This window comes from Hyaena hyaena, unplaced genomic scaffold, assembly GCF_003009895.1.
Source record: "Hyaena hyaena isolate Hyena2069 unplaced genomic scaffold, ASM300989v1 scaffold_316, whole genome shotgun sequence".
Classification (NCBI taxonomy): Eukaryota; Metazoa; Chordata; class Mammalia; order Carnivora; family Hyaenidae; genus Hyaena; species Hyaena hyaena.
The window spans coordinates 1,929,718-1,956,083 of record NW_024080946.1 but is presented as its reverse complement, the minus strand read 5'-3'; the positions used below and the strand labels follow the sequence as shown (position 1 = coordinate 1,956,083).

Genomic DNA, 26,366 nt, shown 5'->3' with positions numbered 1-26,366 from the left:
GCCCGGAGTTTGGAAGAGACGAAAACACACTTTGGAAGCGGTAACCGGGGTGGGTAGGGTTGGCGGAGCGGGGGGCTGCCACACGCAGATCCTGGTACGTGGACCCCGAGTGTGGACTGGCGGAGGGCCGGCCTGCCTCTGGGGCTGGGTTCAGGGCCAGCTCTCAACTTCCTGGCTTTGTGACCTTGGACTATTCACTAGACCTCCCTGAGCCTCAGTTTCCTCCTCCTGAAGATGGGGGTGATGCGAGCCCCAGCTGCCTAAGACAGTTAGGAAAATAATTCTGAGAAAGTGTGTCAATGTCATAGTTCTTTCTCATTTTCTCCTATGGGGATATCACAGGGGCCACTCGGTACTCCTAGGACCTCAGTCCAAATGGAAATGTCCGCTCCATTCATTGAACAGCAGATATCTAGGGAGCACCTACTCTGACACCGCGGGAGCGGAACAAAAAGCCCTTCCCTCCACGAGGTTTTGTTCTCGCGCCCAGAGACCCGCAGTGAGTACGTGAGGGAATACGGAAGATTTCGGAGAGCGAGTCTGCCCTGACTGGCGTTAGAGGTGACTTGCAGTGGGAAAAATTCTCCCGAAAGGAAAAGGAGAGAAGCCTGGCTTGGGACCTGGATTCCAGTCCTGGCCCCAACTTGCTGTGCTGCCTTGGGCAAGTTCCTTTCTCTCTCTGATCCTCGGCACCTGACTCCAAGCTGAGAGGGCAGGATGAGCCCTGTGTGGCCGGGGCGGCTGTCGGGTCGAGGTGTGGCCGGTCGTGGCTCTGCGCGCACAGCTTGGGGTGTCCACCTGTCCCCCACGAACGTCACGGATATCTTTCTATTTAAATGTGGTATGTAACCTGTCACCCAGGAAAGGGAGCAGATCTCTGTGCAGCAGCTTAAAGAAAAATTAGCGACGCGTGCGTGTGCCTACCACCTGGGTCAAGAGCCTGGCGCTCTGCCAGACCCCCTCCCCCACCGCCTGCCTGTCCCAGCCCTCGCCCCTCGGAGACGCACGCACAGAATCCGAAGCAGCTGCAGGCTCCCAGCTGTCCGCACAGAGCCCGACGCGGGGCTCGAACCCGCGAACCGTGAGATCACGACCTGAGCTGAGGTCGGACGCTCAACCGACTGAGCCCCCCAGGCGCCTCGGCTGAACAACTCTTTACGTTACCATTTTGTGTTTCTTATTTTCGAGCTCTCTGTTAACTGTACGCAGGCTGTGGATATTGGGTCTGGCTTCTCCGGCCCGAAGCTGCAGCCCTGTGGCCCCTCCAGCCACGAGCAGCTGCGGTTTGTCCTCATCACTGTGTCCCCTCGTCTCACCAGGCTACGGCGATGGGCACGCGGGTGGTTCTCAGTTTGGGGCTCTTGTCCTCGAGCCCGTCTGTGCCCTGGTGTGCACGGCGTGCCCTTCTCGTGGGCCGTCAAGTACGCCATGTGGTCGATCCCCCCACCGCGCCCCCTCTCCGGCACCTTCTGTTATCAGCCTCTGCCGTGGCGGCTCAGCTGGTGGGTGTGTGACGGTGCCTCGCTGCGCAGCTGACTGGCATTTCCCTCGTTGCCGATGAGCTCGGCCATTTCTGTGTGTTGATTGGCCATTTGGATCTCTTTGGTGAAGGGCTTTTTATTTTCTTGTTGATTGGGGGGATTCTACAGGCATCTGAGACTTGAATCCTTGATCATTTACATATGCTGTAACTGTCTTGCCTTTTTTCACTTTTTCTGGGGTCTTTGGGTGAACATCTTCACTTCAGAGTTCTTTTTCTTTTTTTAAGTTTATTTTTTTATTTTGAGAGAGAGAGCGTGCGAGCAGGGGAGGGGCAGAGAGAGAAGGGGAGAATCCCAAGCCGGCTCCCCGCTGTCAGCGCAGAGCCCGACTCGAGGCTCGAACTCACAGACCGTGACATCATGACCTGAGCCGAAATCAAGAGTCGGACTTTGAACCAACCGAGCCCCCCAGGCGCCCCCATTGCAGACTTCTTAGTTGAAGTCGCAGAATTCTCTCTAACTTTATGAGCGTTTGAAGAAGTCCTTGCCCACTCTGTGGCCATGAACGTTCTTCGGGCTGTTTTACAGCAGATCTTTACCTAGAATCGGGTCTCATGCGGCGTGAGATAAGGATCCCATTCCGAGTGTGCGCACGCACACGCGCACGCACGCACGCCATCACCCAGCACCATTTGCTGAGCCCTTTTCCCCGCCTGCCCTCCCGGGCGCTGCACGTAGCCGTTCCTTTCCGGGGTGGTGGGCAGGGGCCCAGGACCCGGGCTCCGGACAGGCGAGCATGACTGTGGTGATCAGGGACGGCCCCCGAGGGCAGGGCGCGGGCACCCTCCCCACCTCCCCCGCGGGGCCAGCTGCCACTCCTGCCAAACAGGTCCGTGGGGCTGAGGCTGTCACGTGGCCCGCTGGCGCTGACGCGGGCTCTGGCGGATTAAGCAGGGGCCGAGGGCTTAGGACCCACGCCGGCCACTGCATAGGCTGCGGAAGGGCTGAGGGAGCCCATCCACGGGGCCCAGGGGCCCGCGAGGCTACGCTCTGTGCCGCAGGAGACCCCCACCCAGAGCACCGGACCAAGGTAAGGGAGGGCCAGGTGACCCCTGGCTGGGTCTTCCCCGCCCACCTCCGGGGACCTGCGTCTGGAAAATAAACGTCTCCTCCTAAGCCCTTTGGAGGCAGCGGAGGTCGGAGGTGGGGCCCACAGCTGCCCCAGGGACCCGCCAGGCTCAGGCCCCCGGCCCACCCGTCTGCCAAGGGGCTCTGCGTCCCCTCCAGTGCCCGGGGCGTGCCCACCAGACAGACGGGGTCACTGCCAACCTGCAGGCGGCCCTCCACATCCCAGAGCAGTGGGCCTGCGGACCCAGCTGTGCTGCTCTCGGAGCTACCAGGGCAGGGGAGGGGGAAGTGGGTGTGGACTGGGCACCTCCTGGGTGCCAGGCACCTCCCCTCCGAGTGGGAGGAATCTTTACTCCTACCAGGCAAACCAGGGGAGAGTCACCCATTTAACAGACACGGAAACTGAGGCCCAGGCAGGCGCTGTGGTTCAGCAGGGGCCTGGGCTGAGAGCGTCTCGGCAGCCTGCCTGCGGGGCCCCGCTGCCTGTGGACACCCCCCCCCCCGGGTTGCCTGACAGGGCACATTCCCTCGGGAGCAGCGTCCCTCCTCCCCGGGGCTCCCTGGGAACCTTGGGTCCCTGGGAGGAAGTTGAGGAGCAAGAGCCAGCCTCGAACGAGGCCAGGACTTGACGATGGTTTGTGTCGTGGGGGTGACGGTATAGTAAGGGCACTTCGTCGGGTCGCTCTGAGGCTGACGTGCGACAGTGCGCGAACGGGCCGGCAAGCAGGGCTAAGCGCAGCCTTTGTGTTTACAGGGAAGGCCAGCGCCTGAGCTCCCTCCGTCCTCTGAAACTCGGAGCTCCCTGTTTTCTTTCTGGGCCTTTTACTTTTGGTTTATTTCTAGGAGTTTACTCTTTGCTTAGGAAAGCAGCCACGTGGTAAAAACGCTCGCCGTTATAAGAAGATGCAGCAAAAACTGCACAGGCCCCCACCTCCCGCTCGGGGCAAACGTGGAAAGCATTTTCGTGGCATCTGGTCAGAAATATTCCAGAGATGTGTGTGTGTGTGTGTGTGAGTGTGTTTATTCCCCGCACCACACTTTAAAGAAAACACCCAGCAGCTTGCTCTGTCCCTACCCCGTGGCTTCTCTCTGGGCCTTTAAATTCTCCCACTCGGCCAGAGGGCCCGGCTGCCGCTCCCTCCAGAAGGCACACGTATTTGTGGACGCTGGCACCAGATTTTCCTCGTCAGCAGGACTCGAGGGAGGCTGTAGCCTGGCACGGGGCGAACAGGGGGATTGTTGATCTGCGAAGAACGGCCCCTCTGTGCCCCGCGAGGGCCCGAGTTGGGAGACGCCCCCCCCCCGCCCCCCCTCCCGCCGGCAGATCTGGGTCTGGAGCGAGGGCGGAGCCTGGAGACCTGGCACGGGCCCAGCCGGGCTGCCAGCTGGCCGTGGGGTGACCTTGAGCCAGCCCTGGCCTCCTCTGGGCTCCTGGCTCGGTGCAGAAGCCCAGGACACGCAGCGTGTCCCTGAGAGGGCCCGGGGTCTGTGCCCTAAAGAGCCAAGCAGGCCACATGTCACCCTTTCCTCCTGGGCTAAAGGCTGTGCTGTGGGCTGCGGTTTTCACTGCCCTCCCGTTAAGCTTTGATGGTTTTCCGTGAGGCAGCTTAAGTCCGTGCTAAGTTTTCCTGATATTTTCTCTGTGGGCCTTGTGATTTCCAGGCCTGCCGGTGTCTTATCTCTGCCGTGTAGATCTCCCAGAGGGCGTTCTGTCTCCCAGGGTCTAAGGAAGGAAGGCAGCAGGTGGCTGCGTGTGGCCACACGTCCCACATGCATGATTGTAAGTCCCTACTGGAAGGGCTCCCTGCCCCCTTGAAGGAAGAGCAAGATCCATGTCAGCGTCAGGAGAGTAGCAGGGACCCCACCCAGTGGGGCGGGGCTCCAGGCACTTCAGGTGTACAGATGTTCAGGTTGTGCACTATGTAAGAGCAGTTGTCAAGGAAAGAAATGCTGGCTTTCAAGCCTGGGCCTCCGAGGCCGTGTCCACCAGAGGGCGCCTTTTACGGATTCACACCCAGGAGCCCTGCTGTGGTGACCAGCCTTGAGCACGCTCAGTGGCGCAGGAGGGATGCCTGGGTATGGGCTCTCCTCCCCGCGTAGGCAGCCTTCCTGTGCTTACTCTTTTAGAATCTCTCCCCAGGACTCTGTTGGTAACTTGAGGGCCAAGGGAACTCCGAACATTCTCCTCCGTCTGTGTAAACAGCTTGAGCAGACCCAGCCGAGTGAATGCCGAGGGAACGGCGCCGTCTGCGTGGCCTCAGGGGCCACAGAATGGCTTAGGTCAAAGCAGACCTGGGCCCACATCTCAGCGCTAGGTTTTCCTGGCCGTGGACTCCTGGCCGGGACGTCTGTGCACCGACCCTCCGCTTCATCGTCTGTTAGTACCCCCTCCCCAGAACTCGAGTACGAAGGGACCTTTACCTGTGTCTGGACCCTTGAGTAAACAATGCTGTATTGACGAAGGCGTGTTAATTTGGGGACAGGGACTCACATGAACTGGGCATAACTAATTTCGTCCACAAATATGTCTTAAGCACCTGGTAGGTGCCGGGCGCTGCGCTGAGCTGACCTCGATGGGGAGTCGAGCGGACACGGTCCTTATCCTCACATAGCTGTCCAGCACAAGAGAGGGAAATGCTTCCGGGAACAGCAGCAACCGGGTGCTCAGAGGAACCCCTCCGTGGGCCTGTAAGGAGGTCAAGCAAGGCCTCCCCGAAGGGGCTGAGGCGTGAAGGTGGAGTCGGGGTGAAGTGGGTGAAAAGAGAGACACGTGCTGGACAGAGGGACTAGCATTTGCAAAGGCCCAGGGGCAGGAGCCAACTTGCTGGGTTAGGGGGGTGCGGGGGGCAGAGGCTGAATCCGCGGGGCATGGCGAGGAGTTTGGCACTTATTTCTGAAGCAGTAAGGGGCCCGGGGTTGAAGCAGTGATACGCCGTTGGGCTGAAGTGTCAGTGAAACTGGGTTTGAGTCCTCCCTGCTTCCTGACCCGGCCGCCTCCCTCTGTGCAGGGAGAGGTGGGGAGGAGGTGCCCTCGGGTGTTCAGGCAGAACGGAAGAGGTCTGAATGAGGAAGCCTAGAGTGGGGCCCAGAGGCTGGCTCACTCCCGGGTCTACACCGGCTCCAAGTCTGGGCAGCACCGCCCGTCCCCCACCGTGTCCCGGGCGGGGCGGCTGCAGTTCTCCGGAAGGGCGAGAGGTGGCGCCAGCCCCCCAGCGGAGGGACCAGCCTCCGTCGCCTGGGACCGAGCCCGGCGCCAGCCACACCTCCCCTGCCCCTCCCCTGGGTGGCTCGCCCGCGGTTTGCACCACCAGCAGGGCCCCTCCCGAGGGCAGGAGGCAGGATCCACTAGGGGTGCTCCCAAGAGGGAGGTGCCCACTGATGTGTACTTGGTGCCCGCAGGCAGGGCCAAGCCCTCAAAGGCCGCGGGGAGGGAACAGGAGGGCTCTCGGGGGAAGAAATGGCCTCGAGGAAGACAACCGAGGTCCAAGCCCCGTGTCCCGGCTCCTGGCTTCCCACGCCGGGCACGACGGGTTCCCCTTGACCAGGTGACAATCGCGCGGGCGCAGCGACACGCTGAACAAACGGCTGTGTGCCTGTGATTACAAACTGCGTCTCTAACACTCCAGGGGTTCCAAACCTTGATATCTTTGCTATTAACACATAAATTATACCCACTTACAGAAATTGCGAGGCAGAGGGACCAGAGTGGTCCGTGGGCCGTGTGCGTAAGGGGTGCTCACTGTGACCCCACTCCGGGGGCCTGGGGTGCCCAGCCTGGGTCTTAAGGTTTACTCTTATTTCCTGGGGTCGCCTTCCCTTACCCGCCCCAGGCCCCCTTGGCTCGGAGGCTCCTAGGCTCTGGTTCAAATCCCAGCTCTGCCACTAGCCGCCACGCGGCCTCAGGGCATACGGGTGACCCTCTCTGTGTCTCGCTCCCTGGTGGGCTCGAGAAGGGACCACAGGACCCCAAACCAGGGAGCGGAGGCCCGGCCTTCGCTCTTCACAAGGCAAGAGGTGCACAGTGGGATGGTGGCCAAGTCTTGTTCCCAAGGGGATGGGAAGAGGGCCTTGACCCCCCGCCCCCCCCCCAGCCACCGCCCCACGGTCCCTCCCCAGCCTTCTGTGGCAGTAAAGTCACTACACGCTTACAGGTAGTTCTTGCTGCAAAAAGAAAGTGTATTCTCAGGTCCCCGACACCCGAGCCACGTGAAATGATTCCCGGCGATGCACAGGCTCGACTTCAGTGACAAGGAAAATAATCCCGGGGACCCGAAAGACTGCTATCCCCCTGTGGGTGCTCCTCCAGCCCTTCCGAAAAGTTCTTTAACGCCTCTTTATCACTCAAAAAAAGGGCTTAATTGTATCTTACTATTTTCTAGGAAGTTGTAGTCACATGGCTCAACAGTTACAGATCCGAAAGGCACATGATGGGCAGTGAGCTACTTCCCTCCCCGCCCTGCGACGCTCCCCCGAGGGAACGCTGTCCAGAGGCTGAGAGATCGGACGCTCCCGTCAGCGCGTGTGTTTACTCCTCTCCCTTCCTTGTTCACCCGAACGCAGCATTCAGCACCTTCCCTGTTTCACCCACAAGAGATCTTGTACCCGACTCCCCATCGGGGTGTCAAGAGGATCCGTCTGTAACATGGATTCTCTGTACTTGACTCATCCCGGTGTTAAACTAGCACAGAGCAGGACCCAAGCAGGGTTTTATCATGGTGTTTCGGTGTTGGTGATGGGTTTTTATGGAAAAATTGAATTTATTCTCCATGAGACTGGGACTTTTTGTTGGTGGAGCAGATATACGCTCCCTGATACAAAGAACAGTGTTAGGGAATCGGAATACAGGTGCTGTGTGGCCACTGGGAACCCACCTGGGGATTTATCCTTCCTTTTATTTTATTTTTTTAATGAACTGATTTTTTTCTGCTCTTTTAAAAAATATTTCTAAATGCTTATTTTTGAGAGAGAGAGAGAGAGAGCGCACGCGCCCGCGAGTGAGTGGGGGAGGAGCAGAGAGAGAGGGAGACGCAGGCTCCAGGCTCTGAGCCATCAGCACAGAGCCCGACGCGGGGCTCGAACCCGTGAACAGTGTGATCATGACCTGCGCTCAAGTCGGATGTTCGACTGACGGAGCCGCCAGGCGCCCCGATTCAGGCCAGTTCTGCCAGCAGGGTTCTGCCCCCATCACCCTGTGGCCTCGTTCCTCACAGCTCACCCACCCCCGCCCTTCACACTCCGCATAGACACAGAACTACGATTGTGCTTTCCCAAGCTAGCCGAGCCTTTGCCTATGCTGTTCCCTGTACCTGGGGTGCCCTTCCCTTGCCGGGCCGCCCAGGGCATTCCCGTCCATGCCACAAATCCCAAGATAGGCATCACCTCCTCCAGGAAGCCTTCCCTAAGCGGCCATCCCCGCAGCTGGCAGTCAGTCCCGACCCTCCGCCAGTGGCTCCCGTGCTGGACTGACGGCCGCCTCCGCGCCCTAGCCGCGGCCGGCGTCACAGTCGCCGCGTGTGGGAATTTGGGTTCCCGTCGATCTGAGAACCACCGTAGCATGGAAAGAACATGAGTGTCAGCTCCGTCCCTTACATGGTGTGTCTTTGGACAAATTACTCAGCCTCTCTGGGCCTCAGGGCCTCCGTGACAAACCGGGATGCCAGCCCGCCCCGTGGAGCTGCCGTCAGGACTGTGTGAACCCTGTGGGGGCAGGGCTGGCACCAGCGACCGGTTTGCCTGCTGTCCCCTTACCCCCAGGCTTCCGGAAGGTCGGGGCCCTGCCTCTTTGGGATTCGCAGCCAGCGCCTGACACGTAGTAGGCATCACACATGTTGGGGGTGGTTGTTGAGCACGTTCAGGGACGCCCACGCTCTCCTTCTAGATTTGTTCAAACGACGAATCAGACATCACACGGCCCTGCGACCGTTAATTCCACACCAGTGGAGTCGGTCAAGCCGGTTGCAGTCTCCCTCCCCCCGGGACAAAGCAAGGTGTTGTTTAAATCAGTAACGTGAAGAAGATGGCAGCGGGGAAGGCTCAGCCCGCTGAAGAGGAGCCGCTGTTCTGGGAGCACTTGGAGGTGTCCGTCCGCAGCGCGGGGCATGGACGGATGTTATAAATCCCCTACGGGAGGGAGCCGCTGGGGCCCTGGCTCGGCACCCCTGGGTGCTGTTCTGTGGCGCACGCACCGCGTCAGAGTAAGCCAGCTACGCCCCGAAGGGCCCCCGGGGTTCCGAAACCGCGGGGCCTTGCAGATTTCTGTGCTGCTTTCTAGACTCCCTCACCGTCCCTGCTGCCGTTGATAGACGGGCCCGTGTGAGCAAAGCTACGGGGAAAGAGCCCCAAATACATCGAGGGTGGCCGTTCGCTTTGCTAAAGGGATGCCTCTTTTATTTAGAAAATCCTCGGCTGCCGGATGCTCTAAGACGGGGCGAGAACGGGGGGCGGGCAGGGGGCTGCCGTCCCAGCTCTCAGCCCCCTTTCCCGTGGTCGTCCTGAAGGAGAATGACCGGGTCCGCGGCACTCATTCATCGTCAGACGTTAATTGAGCGCGTACTGGCCATCCGGATCCTGGGGACACAGTAGCACACAAAGTCCCCTTCATTCTGCCGCAGGGGACAGACCGTAAACAAGTAATTAAGCAAGATAAGTATAGGCTGTGAGATGGGCTTTAAAGGGAATTAGATGAGCTAGAGAGAACGGGGAAGTGCTTTACCTGGGGGTGTCCCGGAAGGCCCCTCGGAGGAGGTGACAGCTGGGGGGGCCGCCGTCTCAGACGTGTGGGGTCTGTCTCCTTCCCAGACTAGGCGTGGGGGTGGGGCCTGGAACCGCAGAACCTAACTCCCCCCTCCTCGCCGAGTGTGAGCTCAGCGCTGGGGCGGGCGTGGTGACGGACGCATGGAGGCCCAGGCAGCTGGGGAGGGGAAGCGGCAGCCCGCCTGGCCGCCCTGACCCCACCCGCGCCGCGGGGACGCCTCAGCAGACCTGGCAGGAGCCCCCTGCTTCTCCCCAGCTCTCCACTCCAGAGGGGACGTGGGGCGTTCCCGCTTCCAGGGTGGGGCTAGGGCAGAGCGACCGGGATTCTTGACGGGGTCCGGGGAGCTGGCTGAGTGGGGGGAGTGGGGGGCGGAACCCAGCCGGGGGCCCAGCACTGGGTACCTCACTGAGCACAACCTCAGTGACATGCGGTGTTATCCATTCCCATTTTGCAGAGGGGGAGACTGAGGCTCGCAGAGGCCGTGCCCAAGGCCACACTGCGATAAGGGGACAGAGCCAGGAGTCTGACGCCACTGGCCAGTGGGGTGGCTGGGGGGCTCGATTTGCTTTTGTTGTTTCCGTTGTATCAGCCAAGAAGGGAGACGGCCTTCTGCAGAGGAACCAAACCTCGAAGACCAAAGGAAGTCGTGTTATAAGCGTAGACCCGGGAATTGGGCAGCCGTGGGTTCAAATCCTTGCCCTCAAATTCCTTAACCTTTCTTTTCTTTTTAAAAAAATTTTAAGTTTATTTATTTTGAGAGAGACAAAGACGCCATGATTGGTGGAGGGGCAGAGAGAGAGGGGGACCAAGAATTTCAAGCAGTCAGCACAGAGCCCCGTGCAGGGCTCGAACCCACGAAACCACGAGCTCGTGACCTGAGCCAAAACCAGGAGCCACCCGGGCACCCCACTTTTTTTTAATGTTTATATGTTTATTTATTTTTGAGGGGGGAGGTGCACGCGCACAAGCCGGGGAGGGGCAGAGAGAGAGGGAGACAGAGAATCCAGACAGGCTCCAGGCCCTGGGCTGTCAGCACAGAGCCCGACGCGGGGCTTGATCTCACGAACTGTGAGAACACGACCCAAGCTGGAGTCAGACGGTTAACGAGCCGCGCCCCCCGAGCGCCCCCTTAGCCTTTCCGAGCCTCAGTTCCTTTCTCTGGATGACAGGATGCGGACAGTAACAGGAGCATGTTCCTTAGGAGGTTGCTGTGAGGCTTCGGTGAGACGATAGGGAAAGCATTTAGCGCAGAGCCTGCACTCAGTAAGCACCTTGCGTGGGGGGAAGACTGGCCGTCTAGCGTCGTGGTCACACTCACGGTTTGCGGGCCACATGGACCTGGACTCCGGTCCCCATCATCGCGGCTCTAGGTGTGTGGCCTTCAGTAAGTTACCAGCCTCTCTGAGCCACAGCGTGTGTGTGAAATGCGGGTTGTCGAGCATCACATGCCATCACTTCTGTAAAGTGCCTGAGCCAGAGCATGTGCCCCATGGTGGGTGGCCTTGGCTGTCTAGGGAGCCAGCAGCCCCCGGACTTCAGGAAGAGGGAGGTAGAGGCAGGCAGGTGGGGAAGGGAGGCTCCGAAAGACCCGTCCATTTGCCCGAGATCCAAGAGCGAACGTGAGACGGGGGGAAGCCAGGGTAGGGCCCCGACAGCTGCGCCCCGCCCCGCGCGTCCCCGTCCCCGCTCTGTGGGGGCAGCGCCGGAGCAGGGGAGGGGGCTGCCGGCCCTGGCGAGGCGCTTGTGGGCGTTCCTGCCCAGCCCCCCCCCGCGCTGCCGCAGGACGGTGCCCGGGTGAGCCCGCTGAGCCCCCCGGAAGCTGCGTGACTCGCCCATGGCCACACGGGGCTGGGATGTATGACCAGTGCCGCTGGCCACAGGCTGCTCTTCCCCCTGGGGCGGGGGGCGCGGTGGCCTGGGCTTCATCTCAGGTGCGGAGAGTGGTCAGGAAGAGGCCCGGGTCGTTCTCCTGGAGTGTCCCCGAGGGAGGGCTGACTCACCGAGCACAAGCGTCGCAGGCCCTCTGCCCCCGCGGGTCTGGCCGTGGCTTCCCTGGGCCACCAGCCGGGGAAAGGAGGGGTGAGTGTGAGGGGCTGAGGTGGGGTCACTTTTGAGCGTATCCAGGGGCTGGCAGTGCCGCCTGGTGGGAAGAGCGATGCCCGGTGTGCCTGGGGGTCAGGGCGGGGTCAGGGAAGGGCCCTTCGCCGGTGAAGGCGGCAGCTCAGATACTTGCTTCTAAATGTCTTCCTGGCGTCGTCAAGCCTCTTGAGCTGCGAGAAGACCGGCAAATGGCCATTTCCCATCCACTTGAACAGAGACCCATAACTGAAGCAGCCGCACTTAGAAGCCACAGGCCCTGCCCCCTGGCCTCCCGGGCAGGCAGCCCAGCTCACCTGGCTGGGCCCGGCCGAGGGACCGGGAGGGATGGAATGTGGCCAGGGGAGTGGCCGGACCGAGGAGGGACGCAGCAAGCACCTTGTGACCCGCGGCCGCCGCCACCACCTTCCTTCACTTTTACCACAAACAGTCACCCACAGTGGGGCAGGGGTTGCAGTGGATACTTGGGACCGAGAAGCATGGAGTGTTCTGGGAATCCAGGCCAGGAGGGCTTCTTGGAGGAGGTGATCATTCCCAGCTCTTTGGCTCCCATTGTCAGCCCTGAGCACATGCTGCGTTTTTCAGAGCTCCCATGAGCCATCCTGTACGGGCATGGGGTTTCCTCTCTCCCTGCGTCTGACCCGGGTCCTGACCGTGCGGTTCTGTTACCCACCCCTCCCCAAGGATCTTCCCCGTGCCCTCACAGCCGTGTTAATCCATTTGTCAACCACTGGCATAACAGAACGGCATCTAACTTTTATTGTTCATTTAAAGACCGCAGGAAGACAGCCTCCTTACACCTCAAACCACGGCGGTTCCTGACTGTGGTTTGCTCGGCCAGGGCAGTGGGGAGGGAGCCATGGAGGGGAAGTCAGATGACCAGCTTTTGGCTGTGCCGCAGAGTGACTTGGGGAAGTGCCCCCCCCCCCCCCGGGCTCAGGCTCCTCACCCAGGAGTCAGGCAGCACCGGGTCACGGTGACTCTTTCCAGCCCTGAAGTTCTAGGCTATGCTAACATTCAAGCCACTTGAACCTCAGCTGCGTGGTCTAGGTCTTGGCGAACCCAAGTACCACTGAGCATTTATGGTGGGGACTCCACCCCGCTGGTGGCTAGTCACGTGGCAGCGTCTGCACCCCCGCCCCCCCACGGGAGAGCGGATGGAGAGCCACTGTCCCTGCCTCCAAGGTGCCCACAGTCTAGCTGGGAGGTTCTCTCCCCACCTGGGGGTGGGTCACAGGGAAGGTGACATTGCGCTGAATCTCGATGATTGAGTAGCAGGCTGCCCAGCAGATGAAGACGGCAGCGCAGGGAGCGGGAACCGCGTAGACGAAGCGCCTGGAACGAAAGAGCGCCTGGTGCATTCTGGGAGGAGCTGCATCGTAGCTAGGTAGCTGGGGATGAGGCTGGAGAGAGTCAGGGACTGAATGAGAACCAGTGGGAAACGGTGGGCATTTCAAAAGTAACTTGGCACCTAAGAACAGCTTGATTTATCTGGAGACTTTCTCCCCTGGGGGCTGACTGGCTTCTCCGAGGTAACGCCGCACACAGTTCCGCATCGCGCACAGCATCCAGCCCTCAGGCGAGTGAGCTCTGTCCTGTGCGGGACGCACACCTCACTCGCACCCGGGCCGCGTGCTGCTGCGCCACGCCGGCCGTGGGGTACCGTGTCTTTGTCTCTAGTGGTACCTGGCCACACACCCCAGGGCACATCCCTTCATCACTCGGGGCCTCAGTTTCCCTATCTGGAAAATGAGGGCTCGTGCGGGAGGGATGCCCACAGAACGCCCCCCTAGACCCAGCACCCTGGCTGCGAGATGGGGAGTTCCATGTCCCGGGAAGCAGCAGATTCATGATCCACGGCACTGAGGGGACCGCGGGACGGCTACACTGCCCAACAATTGCTTTCCGTGGCTGTCAGTAAGACACCGCCTGCTCAAAGGACAAGGACCCCAGAGTGGCCCGAGAGGTGGCCTCAGTACAGTAGGGAATTTGGGGTCTTTGACGGGCTCTGGGGGGCTTCAGAGTCTCCCCCAAGATGCAAGACCTCCGGTCCCGGGGGCCGTGACTCGTACTGATTTCTGTGTTGCACCGTGTTGCACTGGCTTTCTTTTTTAAGGTAACAAACACTTGTTTAAAATTTTGAAAACTATAAAAGGGCATAAGGGGATGAATCCCTCGATTCTACTCCTGAACTCATTACTGCATTATATGTTAACTAACTTGAATGTAAATTTAAAAACGGAGGGGGGGGCGGGGGCATAGCATGAAAAGTGCTCCTTTCTCCTTCCCACCCCTGTCCCCACCAGGCGTCGAGCGCAGAGGCCCATCTCCAGGCATCTCTGGAAACTCCAGTTTCCCTTCCCGGAGGCAACTACTGGCGCACCTTTCTTGGATCTTCTTTACGAAACAGACTACGGCCATGCTATCCAAGCACACTGGGCTCTGTGTGTCTTGTTGCAAATATCATATCACGGCTTTCTGGGCTTTGCATCACGGTGTCCCATCACACACCACTCCCCGAAGTGTGTTTGGTGCTCCCGCCGTCTTGTTAGGGTGGGACCCACCGACGGGCGCGTCGCAGGCCACGAATCTGTGCCCTGGAGGGCTTTGAGCCAAAATCCTGGGGCCGAAGTCTTCATACGCGCGGGCGAGGAGCTCCGTAGGCGCCATTCGTAGCGGTGAATCGGCCCGTCCTGCGGCCATCTTGTCTGGAGGTCACCTGGCCGGGCCCTAGAGTCCCGTCACCACCTTCCCCCTTGACATTCGGCTGCTGCTCTTCCAGGCCACAGCAGGCCTGCACCAGGGCCCTGGGGGCGTCACTGTTGCGCAGCAGACACACGTTTCCGCGGAGGGCGAGGTGGGCTCTGTAAGCCACACGCCTCCGTTGCACCCATCGGCTTTGCTGCTGTAGCACGAAAGCGTCAGTAGATAATGTGTACGTGAGTGAGTGTGACCGTGTCCCGAGAAAACCGTTTTAGGGGTGCCCGGGTGGCTCCGTCGGCTAAGCGTCCGACTTCAGCTGAGGTCACTTCATGGTGTGTGAACTCAGACCCCACACCGGGCTCCAGGCTGACAGCACGGGGCCTGCTTGGGATTCTCTCTTTGCCTCTCTCTCTTCCCCTCCCCCGCTCACACGCTTTCTCTTTCTCCCAAAATAAATAAGTAAAAACTTAAAAAAAACACACCTTTATTTTAAAAAAGCAGGCAGTGGGCCGGGTTTGACTCTTAGGCTGTATTTATTCAACTGCCGGGCACCTCTGTGTCCCAGGCCCCGTAGCAGGCGGGAGGGAGCGCTGGCAGTGGCATCTGAGCTCATCGGTGTGATGGAGAGAGGTGCGGAATCCGCCTGAGAGTGTGGAAGAGGAGTGTCCGACTCGGATGAGGGGCTGCTCGGGCGTGGCTCTCTGGGAGAAGTGACAGTGAAAGCCGACGCCCAGAGTCTTAGCCGAGAGACGGGCTGCAGAGGTTGGCTTCGGGGTGACGAGGCGCTACATCCGTGCCTGATGGAAGGGCAGCGGGGAAGCAGCGGGAGACAGGAGGCTGTCAGGAGCCGGGGGACCGGGACGAGGTCGGGTCATGGCATGTGAAACAGCCCAGGGACGGGCAGTGGAATGAAACATTTCCATGCCTTTCTCGAATCCTATACCCTGCATATGGGCTCCGACTCATTCCTCAAGGCCTAGCTCGGAGGTCCCTTCATCTTGGGAGCCTCTTGTGGGACAGTTACAGGCTCTTCCTCCAGATTATCTCAACATCATACTGGGGGACACTTGTCACATCAGCGTCTCCCATTGAGGCCCCAGACGACAGGCACAGAGTAAGCACCAATAAATGCTTGCGAAATTAAACTAAACAGCAAAGAGAATTTGCCAGGGTCGATGTGGTCCACGAGCCACACTTTACAGTTGAGAAACTGTGACTCGGAAGGCTGAGCAATTTGGCCAAACAGAACACGTAAACGTCTGCCCAGTCTAGTCATTTCAGCAGAGAAACTGGCTTTCTCTGCCTCTCCACGCCGGACCTCTTTCGCTCGCCTCACGATTCCCTAAATTATTAATCTGCGAGGCAGTTAACCGAGCAGAAGCAAGAGGCACACTTTGTAGGAAGATAAAGCAAAACAAGAGAATTAAGAGGCATTTGGTTTCCAGGGACTCCATTCTCTGGTATTCCAAGTACTAGAGGGGAAATTCTACACCCTTGTTCTAAGCGCCAGCCGGAGCCGTGTCGCCAAGACCACCCTGGCGGGCAGCTAGGCCGCGGGTCTAGTGCCTGGAATTCTTGGAGGACCCAGGCCGTGAGGCCGTCAGAGCCCGCGTCTGGCGTGCTCCAGCAGCTGGGCCGGGGGTTCTCTCGGCTCTGCTTATCGCAGCCTATTTTTAGAGGGCTGTTCAAGCTGGGGTGGGAGTTTTCTACCACCTCCAGCTGGACTTTCAGCCTACCCCCTCCTCGTCCCTCCTCCCCCGGCCAGGACGCTGGATGTGGTAGCAGTCTCTGAGCAGCGGGTCTGTCTTCTCCTTCCGGGACCCTTGCGTGGAGGTCCTTTTGTCCATCTTCCTGACTCCATCCATCTTTCTGATTCCGACCGTCTTGGTGGGTGGGAGGTGGTAGCTCTTGTGGTCTGGATTGGCGTTTCCCTGATGACGGGTCATCATCATCATCTCAGCCTCTTTTCATGTGTTTATTGGCCCTTCGTATATCTTCTCGGGAGAAATGCCTATTCAGATCCTTCGTCCAGGTTTTAAGTCAGGTTATTTGCCTTTTTGTTGTTCAGTTGCAAGAGTTCTTTATGTGGCATGGATACTAGACCCTTATCAGATATGTGATTTGCAAATATTTTCTCCCGTTCTCAGTCTTTATTTTCAGTGTCGCAAAGACAACATCAGAGGCCAAGAGAAGATATGTGGAGATGGGCCGCGAGGGGCGCTGGGTTCCCACCCAGCCTGCTGCCTGGGGCCCTGCTGCACTCACCTGGATCCTGGGGTGGGATCCTGGGGTGGCCTTCCGTGAGCTGCACGCTGGGCCCGCCCGGGCCTGGTCCTTCACTGTCCCCACCCCACCCCACTGTCCCCATCTGGGAATAACACTCATCCTCAGGCTTTTTGCACCCCCCCCCCCCAAATGAAAGCTTCAGAAAGGCAGGAGATGATGTCCCTGCATCAGTGGCTTCCTGCAGCTTCCGGACTCCGCACAGCTGGCAGCTGCCTGGCCTCCAGGAGGTGGATCTGCAGGTGGGGCAGGTGGGGTTTTGACTGTGTCTGTGACCACATGTAGGCATCCCACAGGTGTGGGTGCTGGGCGCTGTGCTTGCCTTCGTGAAGCCCAAGGACCCGTAATAAGTAAATATGCAAACTGAGAACAGCCATGACTGCTCGCAGTAGGGAGGCTGAGCAGCCTGGAAGAGGAAGCGAAGGAAAGAAAGCCTCTTAGCATTAACCCAGTTAAGGTAAGCCTCAGTTGCCTTTCCCAGAAAATGGGGCCACTCATAGCTCCACCTCCATCACAGTGTCTTGAGAAGCAAATGTAGGGCAAGAGCCCCCAGAGCGAGTTGGGATTACCGTTAAGCCGGCGGGGGGGGGCGGGGGGGGGTCGGAAAGGTGCCTCTGGGCGAGGGAAGGGCAGGAGGTCGGGTAGGCTCAGGGAAGGGGAGCTGCGTTCGTCGGATTCTCACCTAGAAGCCCCCGGCCTTAGGATGGAACCCGGCGTCGGAGCCCCCGGACCACAGCTTCTGGGGAGAAAGGGCCCACTTTACAGACTTGATGAAGGATTGGCAGAGACTGGCGCCGTCGGCACGGGAGGCCACAGCGGGCTGGTGCGGGTTTTGTGTTTGCTGTTTACACGGTGGGGAGGACCGTCTGTGTGTCCGCGGACTCCGTGTTGGAGGGAGCGCACCGCCCCCCAGAAAAGGGACGGGGGACGCTGCCGTCCCAGGACCCTTACCCGCGCTCCTCCCCGCTCGGTTCTGCTCGCCCCGCCCCCGGCGCGGCCCCGCCCCCGGCGCGGCCCCGCCCCCGGCGCGGCCCCGCCCCCGGCGCGGCCCCGCCCCCGCGCTTCCCCACGAGGCTCCGCGCGGCCCCGCCCCCCGGAGCGCCGTCCGGCCGCGGGCCCCGCCCCCGGCCCCGGCCCCGCCCCCTCCCGGGCCGCATTCCTCCGGCCGGGCCTCGCTCTGCGCCGGGCGGCGGCGGCGGCGGCGGCGGCGGCGGCGGGGTGGGGGTGGAGGGCGGGCTTGGCTGCCCCGGGAGTAGCGGGAACCGGCGGGCACTGGGCCGGTGACCCGAGGCGGCCGCGTGGCGGGTGGGCAGGCCTCCGGGTGGTCGGGCGTCCGCCCCGCGACCCGGCCGCCCCGGCGGGAGGCGGCAGCGCTCGGCGGGGCCTGGGTCCCGGGCGCCCGGCGCCGTCCGCTCCCGCCGCGGCCGCCATGTGGTGCCTGCACTGCAACTCGGAGCGGACCCAGTCCTTGCTGGAGCTGGAGCTTGACAGCGGGTAAGGGCCGCGGGCGGGGGGCGGGGGGGTGAGCCCCGGGGGGCGGGCGGGGGCGGGGTGAGCCCCCGGCGGGAGGGCTTCGGGGGAGGGGGCCGCACGGACCTGGGCCGGCGGGGCGGGGGTGCCAGCCGCTTCCAGCCATCGCAGTTGCGTGCAGTGTGTTGTAGGTTTGTGGAGAGAGCGGGGGGGCCGTGTTGTTGCGCGTTGGTTTGTAGAGTGTGTCGGGGTGTAAGTGTAAGTGTGTGCGCCGGAGAGGCTGCGGGGATGTGTGTGCGTGACTGTCGGGGTGCGGGGGAGGCAGGAGGGCTGACGGGGGGGGGAGGCTGTAGTGGTGTGTGTGCACCCGGACCTGGGACCTGAGTTTGTGCGTGTGCGAAAAAGAGGTGGTGTCCGGACAGCGCGCGCGCGTGTGTGTGTGCGCGCGCCCGGGCCAGTGACTGTTGGGATGAGAGCTTGGGGGGGAGGGTGAGTTTCCGCGGGAGAAAGTGACGGGAGTGGGTACCCGGTGCCAGGTGAGAGCGAGCGCCCTGGAGTGTGTGAGTTGGAGTGTGGCCCGCGGGCATCGTTGCAGGCGCAGGGGTGTCCCCGCGGGCCTGGTTATGCGACACCCCGAGCCTGTCCCCAGGGTCACGTGGGCGCTGCCCCGGAGACCCTGCGCAAGTGTGTGCGGGGCGCGCGCAGGTGGCCCAGGTGCGCCGCGGCCGGGCCACCCAGGAGCCGCCGGCCCATCTGCGCGGCGGCCGCTGTTGTGTTGAGCGCAGCCGCCGGGGTCCGCGGGGGTTGGGTGTGCGCGTCTGTGGGGCCTGGTGTGCTCCGGGACGGAGTCTTTGTGGGGTCGGGGGAATAAAGAGTATCCCAGGGCCCACCCTTTCCTGCTTCGGGGCCTGTGGGTGGCTGCCTGAGTGTCCAAGGGCCTGTATTTATGGAGAGAGGGAGAAAGAGAGAGTGTGCCGAGAATATCGATTTCCTTGCTCTTTCCGCCAGCACAGCTGCCCCCGAGCTGTCTGCAGGCCCCTCGAGGAGCCAGGCTGCGGGGCGGAGAGGGTTTGTTGACAAGCCACTTGGCTTGCAACGGGCCCCCTGGGGGCTGGTGGGGGGAAGCCCACCTGCAGCCGTTTGATCTCTGAGTTCAAAAATTTTGCAGTGTGTCTGGCCGTTGCAGTGAGAACATGCATGTGTTCCCCTCTGCCCCCTCCTCACCCCAGGCGCCTGGGACTCTGGGCCTGAGGCCTCCGTGTGTGGTTGTAGGGGTGTGGTTCCCAAGGACCCGGCACTTGCCTGGGGCGGGGGCTGGGCGAGCTGCAGCTGCAGGGCCAGCTGTCTAGAATTGGTGGCATCAGTCCGAGAATGGGGGTCACGATATTCATATCCCACACGTGCCGCCGCCTTACGCAGCTGTCCCACCCGGTATTGCGTTTGCGTTCCTGTCCTTGTGGCCCCGGCACCCCCAGGTCGCAGGACAGCAAGCTGAGGTCGAGTGTGTTAAGTCTCGTCAGCACCCCGGCTCTGTGGTTCGTCGAGGCCCTGGAGTGAGCCTCCCCTGTGTAGGCGCTGGGGACACGGCGGAGAGCGAAGCTCAGTGCGTGTGCCCCTGGCACCAGTGGACTAGCAGGGACACAGTCCGCGTGCTCTGCGGGATACACCCTTCCTCCGCTAGGACCTCTCCAGCGTCACCCAGTTGCGCTGCCCGTGGCCACCACTTTTGTACATTTCTCGATCCTGCACCCCTTCTTATTGGAAGTCCTTCTTTGTATCCGGTGTGAATCTTTAGCTGCAGGGAAGCCTGCTTTGGTCCTTTCGTCATCAGTTTGGTGATGAACGTCTGCTCCCCTGGTCTCCGAGCACAGACCAGGTGTCCTGGAGATCGAGAAGCCCCGCTCGGGCACAGCCCCAAGTTCAGCCTTCGGCCTCGGGGCAGGTGGCTCACTGCTCCGGAGTGCCTGGTATGTGGCTCTGAAGGAAGTGGGGGGGCCGGGAGGGACAAATCAGGCCAGCTCCTGGCCCCAGAAGGGAGCCAGCATGCTCGAGACCTCAGGAGACCCCTCCCCCTAGTGGGTCCTTCCAAGCCCAGGCCTCTCCTTACCCTCCGTTTCTAAATGGGCAAGTTCAGACAGAGAAGCCAGCGACTTGACCAGAATATTACAAGGGTTCCCTGGGGTAGAAGCCAGATGCTCTGATGGAGCCTGGGTTTCAGGCTTTTGCTCGAGGAAGTCGGACTATGAACTAGCTGTGCTAATATTTACACAGCTTCCGTTCAAAACCATGGACAGGACTGACAGCTGCACAGTGAAGCAGGGTGATGACTGGGCAAGTAGGTGTTTCTGGAAGGGACTGAGCAGGGCTCCCCGGGCTCCAGGAGCTCGGGGTGTGTGTGTGTGTGTGTGTGTGTGTGTGTGTGTGTGCGCGCGCGCACACGCACATGCGCACGCAGGTGTGCATGTGTTGTCCAACCGGACTCTGGAACGAGGTAGTATCTGAGTTTTCCAGGAGAACATGAGTCCAGAGCAGCTCAGGGCATCAGCGGAGAACGGCCCAGGGAGGCCAACAGACTTTGTTTCAAATCCCAGCTGAGCTTTGTGACGTGACGCAAGTTACCGCATCCCTCTGAGCCTCAGTTTCCCCTCTGTGGAAGGGAATGACGCGCTGCTTCGCGGGAGGATGTGCCTGAGCTCTGGCGGTGCCGGCCGGCCGGGCCTCCAGGCCCAACCCCGACTGTCCAAGTCAGCCCTCCGCCCCCCTCACCGCCCGTGACCGGTGGGAGTCTCTTCCTTCCCCTTTTGTAAATTTCCTCTGCATTTTGGCGCCGGTGGAACAGCGGCCCAGTGGGCTTACAGCGGCCAGAGGCCTGGGGGAGAGCTCCGCGAGGCGACCGGGGCCCTCGGGCCCAGAGGGTGTGTGTTTGTGCGCTGGGGTGAGGATGCTCAAAGGCTGTTGACTGATTTATCATTCGTCCTCAAAAGCGACTTGTAACGACTTGTAACGAGTGTAAAGGCCATTGAGGCTCTTGAAGGATTAATTGGTGCTCTCGGGGCTGCTGCTGGGAAGCAGTGGACGGGGATTATGGTCGAAAACGTGGTGCGGCGCCGCCTGGCCCTGCCACTCTTCTGGCTGCTGCGGCCGTACCCCTAGCCGGGCAGGTGCCCCTTTAAGCCCTGGGCCTGTGTGTTCTGATGCCCTCCTGCGCTGGGGGTGCTCTGTTCTCAGGGGAGGCGTATGCCACCCACCGTCGGCTTTCCTACGGTCCTTCGTTCACTCCCCAGCGACTGAGCAGCCGCTTTGTGCCGCCCGGGGCTGGAAGTGAGGGAGCCTATGTGTCACTCTTCCCAGCTGTGTGGCTTCGGTGTGGCTGCCTCCCCTCTCTGAGGCTCGACTTTCTCATCCATGAAATGGGGCTGAGAAACACCTCCCCGGAGGGGCCATGCAGCTTGGCCAGGTGACGCACACCTGTTAGATGCACAACCAACGGTAGCTGTCGACGCCAGCGTCATCACTACGTCTTCTGCTTGGAGAAACGGCTGCCGGGTTAAAGTGGCTCTGCACGCTTTTCTTTTCCGGTGGTTTCTGGAGCTGCGTGGTTTTCTGTGTGACCTCCGTCCTCCAGGGCCTACGGCGTGGTCCCGGCTGCTCTGACTTTAACGTCCTTTTGTGCTTTATTTGAACGTAGCCGTGGCTTCCCTGCTTCTTGATGCAGAGGGCCGTTCTTCCCTTTTCTCAGCTTGGTTCACGGCTCTCCTGACGCGGTGACGGTCTGGTCTGAACTGGAGGCCCAGACGTGGAAGCGTGGAAGAGTCCCTCCTTGTTTGGATGGGGAAACTATGACCGCATTTGTTTTTTCCTCTTTGTTCAAAGGTCACTGTAATAATAATAATGGCAGTGGTTGCCATTTGGCTCTGCACGAAGTACTTAGTCTTCAAAGCGATTCATGAGTAAGGGCTTCTGTCCCCATTTGAGGAATGGTTGGGGGACGGTTATGTGACTTGCCCAGGGTCACTGGCCAGTAAGCCGTAGGGCTGGGATTTGAACTCAGGCCGCCTGGCGTTGGGGTCTGTGTTCATTAGCCAGGCCGTGCCTCCTCTGGGGTCGAATAGCCTCTAACAAACTCTGTTACGGTCACAACGGAGCCTTTTGCATCTTTCCCAGGCCATGGAACAGGTGCGCCTGGTATCGCTGGTGTCAGCATTTCCAGAACGTTCCCAAATGTCCCAGCCTCGGGCTGCTTTGAGGACGACCCCCTGGGCTCCCCGGTCTCCGGGAGCTGCTCCCCCAGACGCTCCAGCCAGATTCTGAGTCCGTGCCCTTTGGTCCCGAGCACTTGCGCATTCCGAGGGCAGCACACAGGCCCCGGGCGTGGAGCGGGGCCTCGGCATGGAGCGGGCTCTCGTGTCCCCTGACTCCCTGCAGGACCAGAGCAAACACAACCAGCTTCTGCATGGTGAGGGAACCCAAGGCCAGGGCCTTCGACGTCATTAGGAAACACACGTGTATGCGGACTGCTGGCCTCGCTCCCACGAGAGAGAAGGACTGTTAATAAACTGGAAAATTTGGAAGAATCCCCAGCCAGGGGACAGACTCCTCATTCAGGCTCCCCCGTGTCGGCTGTTGCCCCAGCCCGGTTCGGGTCTGTCCGCCGGCGTCAGTACTTCCTCCCTGGTGGCTGTTGTAAAAGATGGAAGCAAATGGTATTTGCCTTTCCTTTCCTGGCAGGGAGGTTAGGTGGTGCACGGATTCAGTGAGTTAGTGCACGTGAAACACTTAAATCCACGCCTTATTGTATTATGCAGTAAGTGCTCAATAAATGTTAATTATAGTCATTGTAGTTGTTGCTCTCTATTCTGATTCTTACTAAGCATGGAGGGTTCTCTCCCTCCAGAGGCCTGGGCAGAGCTGCTGGCTGTTGGCATTCAGCCTCCCTGTAAGCCCTGGTGCCAGTCACCTCTTCCTGTCCCCTTTCTGGGCCTCAGTTTCCCATCTGTGAAGAGGGGTGAGCTTCGTGACGCTTGTGGTCATTTGCTGAGGAAGGATGTTGCACCCAGTGTTAGGGGAGCAGATTCTGTGGCCCGCCCACCGTGGCCCTAACCCCAGCTCTGCGCCTCACTCTGGTGATCTCAGGCGTGGTCCTCGGGCTCCCTGTGCCTCGGTTTCCCCGTTTGTAAAGCGTGAGTGACAGCAGGAGCCCATGGAGCTTTTGTGAGGATTAAACAAGTGAATCCACATGAAGTGCTTAGACGACACACAGTTAACGCGGGAGGTGCCGGCTCCCGGCTGTGGCATCAGGGCTGCCGAGGCCGACTGTGCTGACGCTGGACCGGGCGCTCGGGTTGTCGGACAGGAACACACCTTCTCTCCTCTTGGCCACAGACAGGGCTGGGGTGAGCGTGAGAAGGAAGAAGGGGGGTGCAGGTTTGGGTGAGCCAGGCCAGGGTGTGGTGCTGCTCATGTGCGAGACGGGCCACGGGCTTGGTGACGGGCGACGAAAGCCCATAGGCTTGTGCGTGTGCCGGTAGCCCGCTGAGAGAGGATGGTGCGAAGCGTTTTGGGACGCGCTTTGCCCGTGGGTTGGAAAAATTACAAAGTGAGGAGGCGTGGCTCTCAGCTAGAGTGAAGATTTCTTAGGGCAGGGAAATGGTCTGCACCTGGCTGATGGATTGGCCCCTGGGGACACTTCAGAAGCGAGCACATTGAGGCCGGTGCCCCCGCCTGGGGGCAGGGTGGCCTCTGGAGTTCTCAGCCGGGGGCCTGTGCTGAGATCTGGCGCTTTGGGCGAGACTGGCCCCTGGCCCCACCCGGGGCTGCTCCCGGCCCTGACGGCGGCTGAGCCTGGCCTTGGGTCCTGCGCTCTGCCGCTCTGCCCTCCCCAGCCAGGGAGGCAGCTGGCTGCTGTGGGAAGAGGGTGGCGTTTGGGCTGGAGAAACGACCCGAGTCCCTATTCCACCTTCCAGGGCAAGGCGGCCCCCTCTGTGAGCCTGAGCTGTCAAAGTGGGGATCGCGAGGGAGAGGTGGCCGTGGGTCGCCATACATGACGGGTGCCTGGACCATGCCGGTTGGAAAGGGAAGAGGGCTCAGCTGGCTTTGATGGGTCTCGGGTGGGCACAGGTTTGGGACCGTGGCCACAGAATAAACGTGGTAGTATCTGAGCCGGGTGGGCTTTGACTTTTACCCACACTGACCTTATTTGAACCTCCCCGGAGCCTTATGGCGCAGCTGGGGGTATTCCCACTTTACGGCTGAGCAAACCAAGGCAAAAATGAAAATAATGTGCAAGCTCTGCAGAAAGTAAGAACTGTCCTCCACCTTCCCTGGGATGACTCCACAGAGGTGGTGAGAAAGGAGGGGCTGGAACCGTGCCGGGCTTATAGTAGGTGCTCACTAAATTCCAGTCGTTCCCATGGTTCTTATTAACTGGTATCGACTGCAGTTGCTAGTGCCACGGTTTCCCTGGACTGGACTCCAAAGTGCAATTAGTCCCGTGCGGTGGGGGGGGAGTCGGAGAGGAAGTATTTGGGGAAGCAGCTCTTTCCTCTGCTGTTAACCAGAGGAGGAAGGAGCAGGCGAGGTGCGGCCGCCCCAACGCCCATTCTCTCTGTTTCTTCCGGCCCATGGACTCTCCTAAGAGCCATAATTTAAATGGGCAGGAACCGGGATTTTGTTTTTGTTTTCCTACTTAGTAAAAATTGGCAAAATGGCCCGGGGAAGGCCTTGATGTGGATAGCAGGCTCTTAGCACTATTTTGAACTTTTCCTTACGGAATATTGTAAACACAGACGGAAGGAGAGAGAATGGTATGATGACCCCTCCGGGCAGTCGTGTTTCGTCGCCCCCAGATTCCGTCCCAGCGCGGCCCAGACATGTCGGTGTTTTTAATCAAGGACCTGTGGCGCGGAGGCGGAGGTGTCCAGCTGCTGGGGTGGGTTGCTGGGACGAGTCTGAGTTCCCCAAACAGCCCTTGGCTCCGTTGACGCACGGTGGGCAGGAGACCGGGCCAGTTTCCCAGCCTTGAAGCGGAAGCGGTGCCTGCACGTTCGGAGGAGCCTGTGTCAAGGCCCCGTGTCTACAGGCAGCCGGGGGGGGCGGGGGGGGTCAGACAGGGCCAAGGCTCTTGCCGACACTGGGACCCTCTGCTGAGTGGCCCCACTAGGCCGTGCCCGCCGCCCTCCTTGCCCCACGCCTCTGCCCCTCACCTTGCGTGGCCTCTGGACACTGAGCGCCGTGGCCTGGCGTGAGAGACCGGGCCCTCCCGGCTCCCTCCCACCGCGCTGTGCCGGCCGGGCTTCCCGCGGCCCCTGCCCGGCCGTCGCCCCTTCTCCCCACTGGCCTCCCCCGTCCTGCCGCTTCTGACGCTGCCGCTTTGGGAGCCTGGCACATAACGGCTGCTCAGTAAAGTTTGGTTGCAGTCGCTGTATTAGTTTCGAAAATATCCTGGTATATTCTGAAGAATGTATACTACCCCTAGCATGTTCTGCATTATCGTTTGCCTGTGAGATAGTGCCCACATTTTACGGCTGAGAAACGGAGGCACAGAGAAGCCAAGTCACTTACCCAAGGTCACACAGCCCTTTTCTGCCAGGTGCCAGACAGGTGCGGGAGGTTGAGGGGTTGGTGTTCCCTGCCGCGAGCCTTCGTCTTTCCCCCAGACCCCTTCGGCATGCCTGCTCTGGAGCGCAGACGGGGGCCGGCAGGCGCGTGCTGCTCCACCGCAGCCTCAGGTCCTGGGAGGGCAGGAGGCCCGTGGGCAGAGGAGGGGGAACGGGAGGGGTGCTTTCCCAGCAGCGGCACGAGTGTGCGGGGGGAGGGGGGAGGAACTGCCTGGCCCGGTGCCTCGGTCAGGCCCCCCCCCGTGGGGGTGTGGGCTGCGGTAGGCACGTCGCCCCTCTGCACGTCTACGGAGTGGGGAGGTTTTGTCTCCGATGTGCCTGCCCGCAGGCCGAGGGGAGCCCCCCTGTGAGCTGTGGACTCGGGGTGGAACCTTGCGTCAGCGGAGGCCTGCGGGTTAGCAGAGGCACCACCGCGGGGGCTGGGGGGGAGGGGGAGGGCATGGAGAAGACGGGGCATCTACTTTCTGCTCAGCGTTTCTGGGAACCTGAAGCTGCTTTCAAACCTGACAATATGTCGAAACACGGACAGGACGCCGCGCGTCAGCTCTCGAGCAGCTCGGAGCGGCCCTCGCCCGCCTAGTAGCTTGCGCGCCGTCATCCGTTCATTTATTCATCTACTCGATTCACACGTGGGTTTCCACCATCGCAGACACGGACACGTGGAAGGGTCCCTGCAGGCGTCAGCCCCAGTCGGGCAGAGAGGTTCTGTGGCTCTGTGGGCTCTGCTCCCTCCACCCGGCGCACCGAGCGCGTCTGGGGCAGGGGAGCAGCTGGAGAGAATGGGGACAGAGGCCCACGTCCCGGGCAGGCGGGGGGGGGGGGGGGGGCCCCCCA

General features: G+C 60.8%; 1 protein-coding gene across 3 annotated transcripts in view; it reads left to right on the top strand.

The window, feature by feature from the left end:
• The window catches only part of IQSEC1 (IQ motif and Sec7 domain ArfGEF 1), a 102,317-nt gene that overhangs the window by 21,240 nt on the left and 54,711 nt on the right, over window positions 1-26,366 (top strand). Inside the window, exon 1 of one of the 3 annotated variants that reach the window (XM_039248630.1) lies at window positions 2,477-2,571. The exons of 1 other annotated variant lie outside the window; for it this stretch is intronic. Coding sequence is in view for 1 of the 2 variants with exons in the window: in XM_039248626.1 (XP_039104557.1) it covers window positions 17,876-17,940 (65 nt within the window). In the remaining variant the exon portion in view is untranslated. Of the gene's footprint in view, window positions 1-2,476; window positions 2,572-17,719; window positions 17,941-26,366 lie in introns of those variants that run through there. One more of the 3 variants, XM_039248626.1, reaches the window with a different exon arrangement.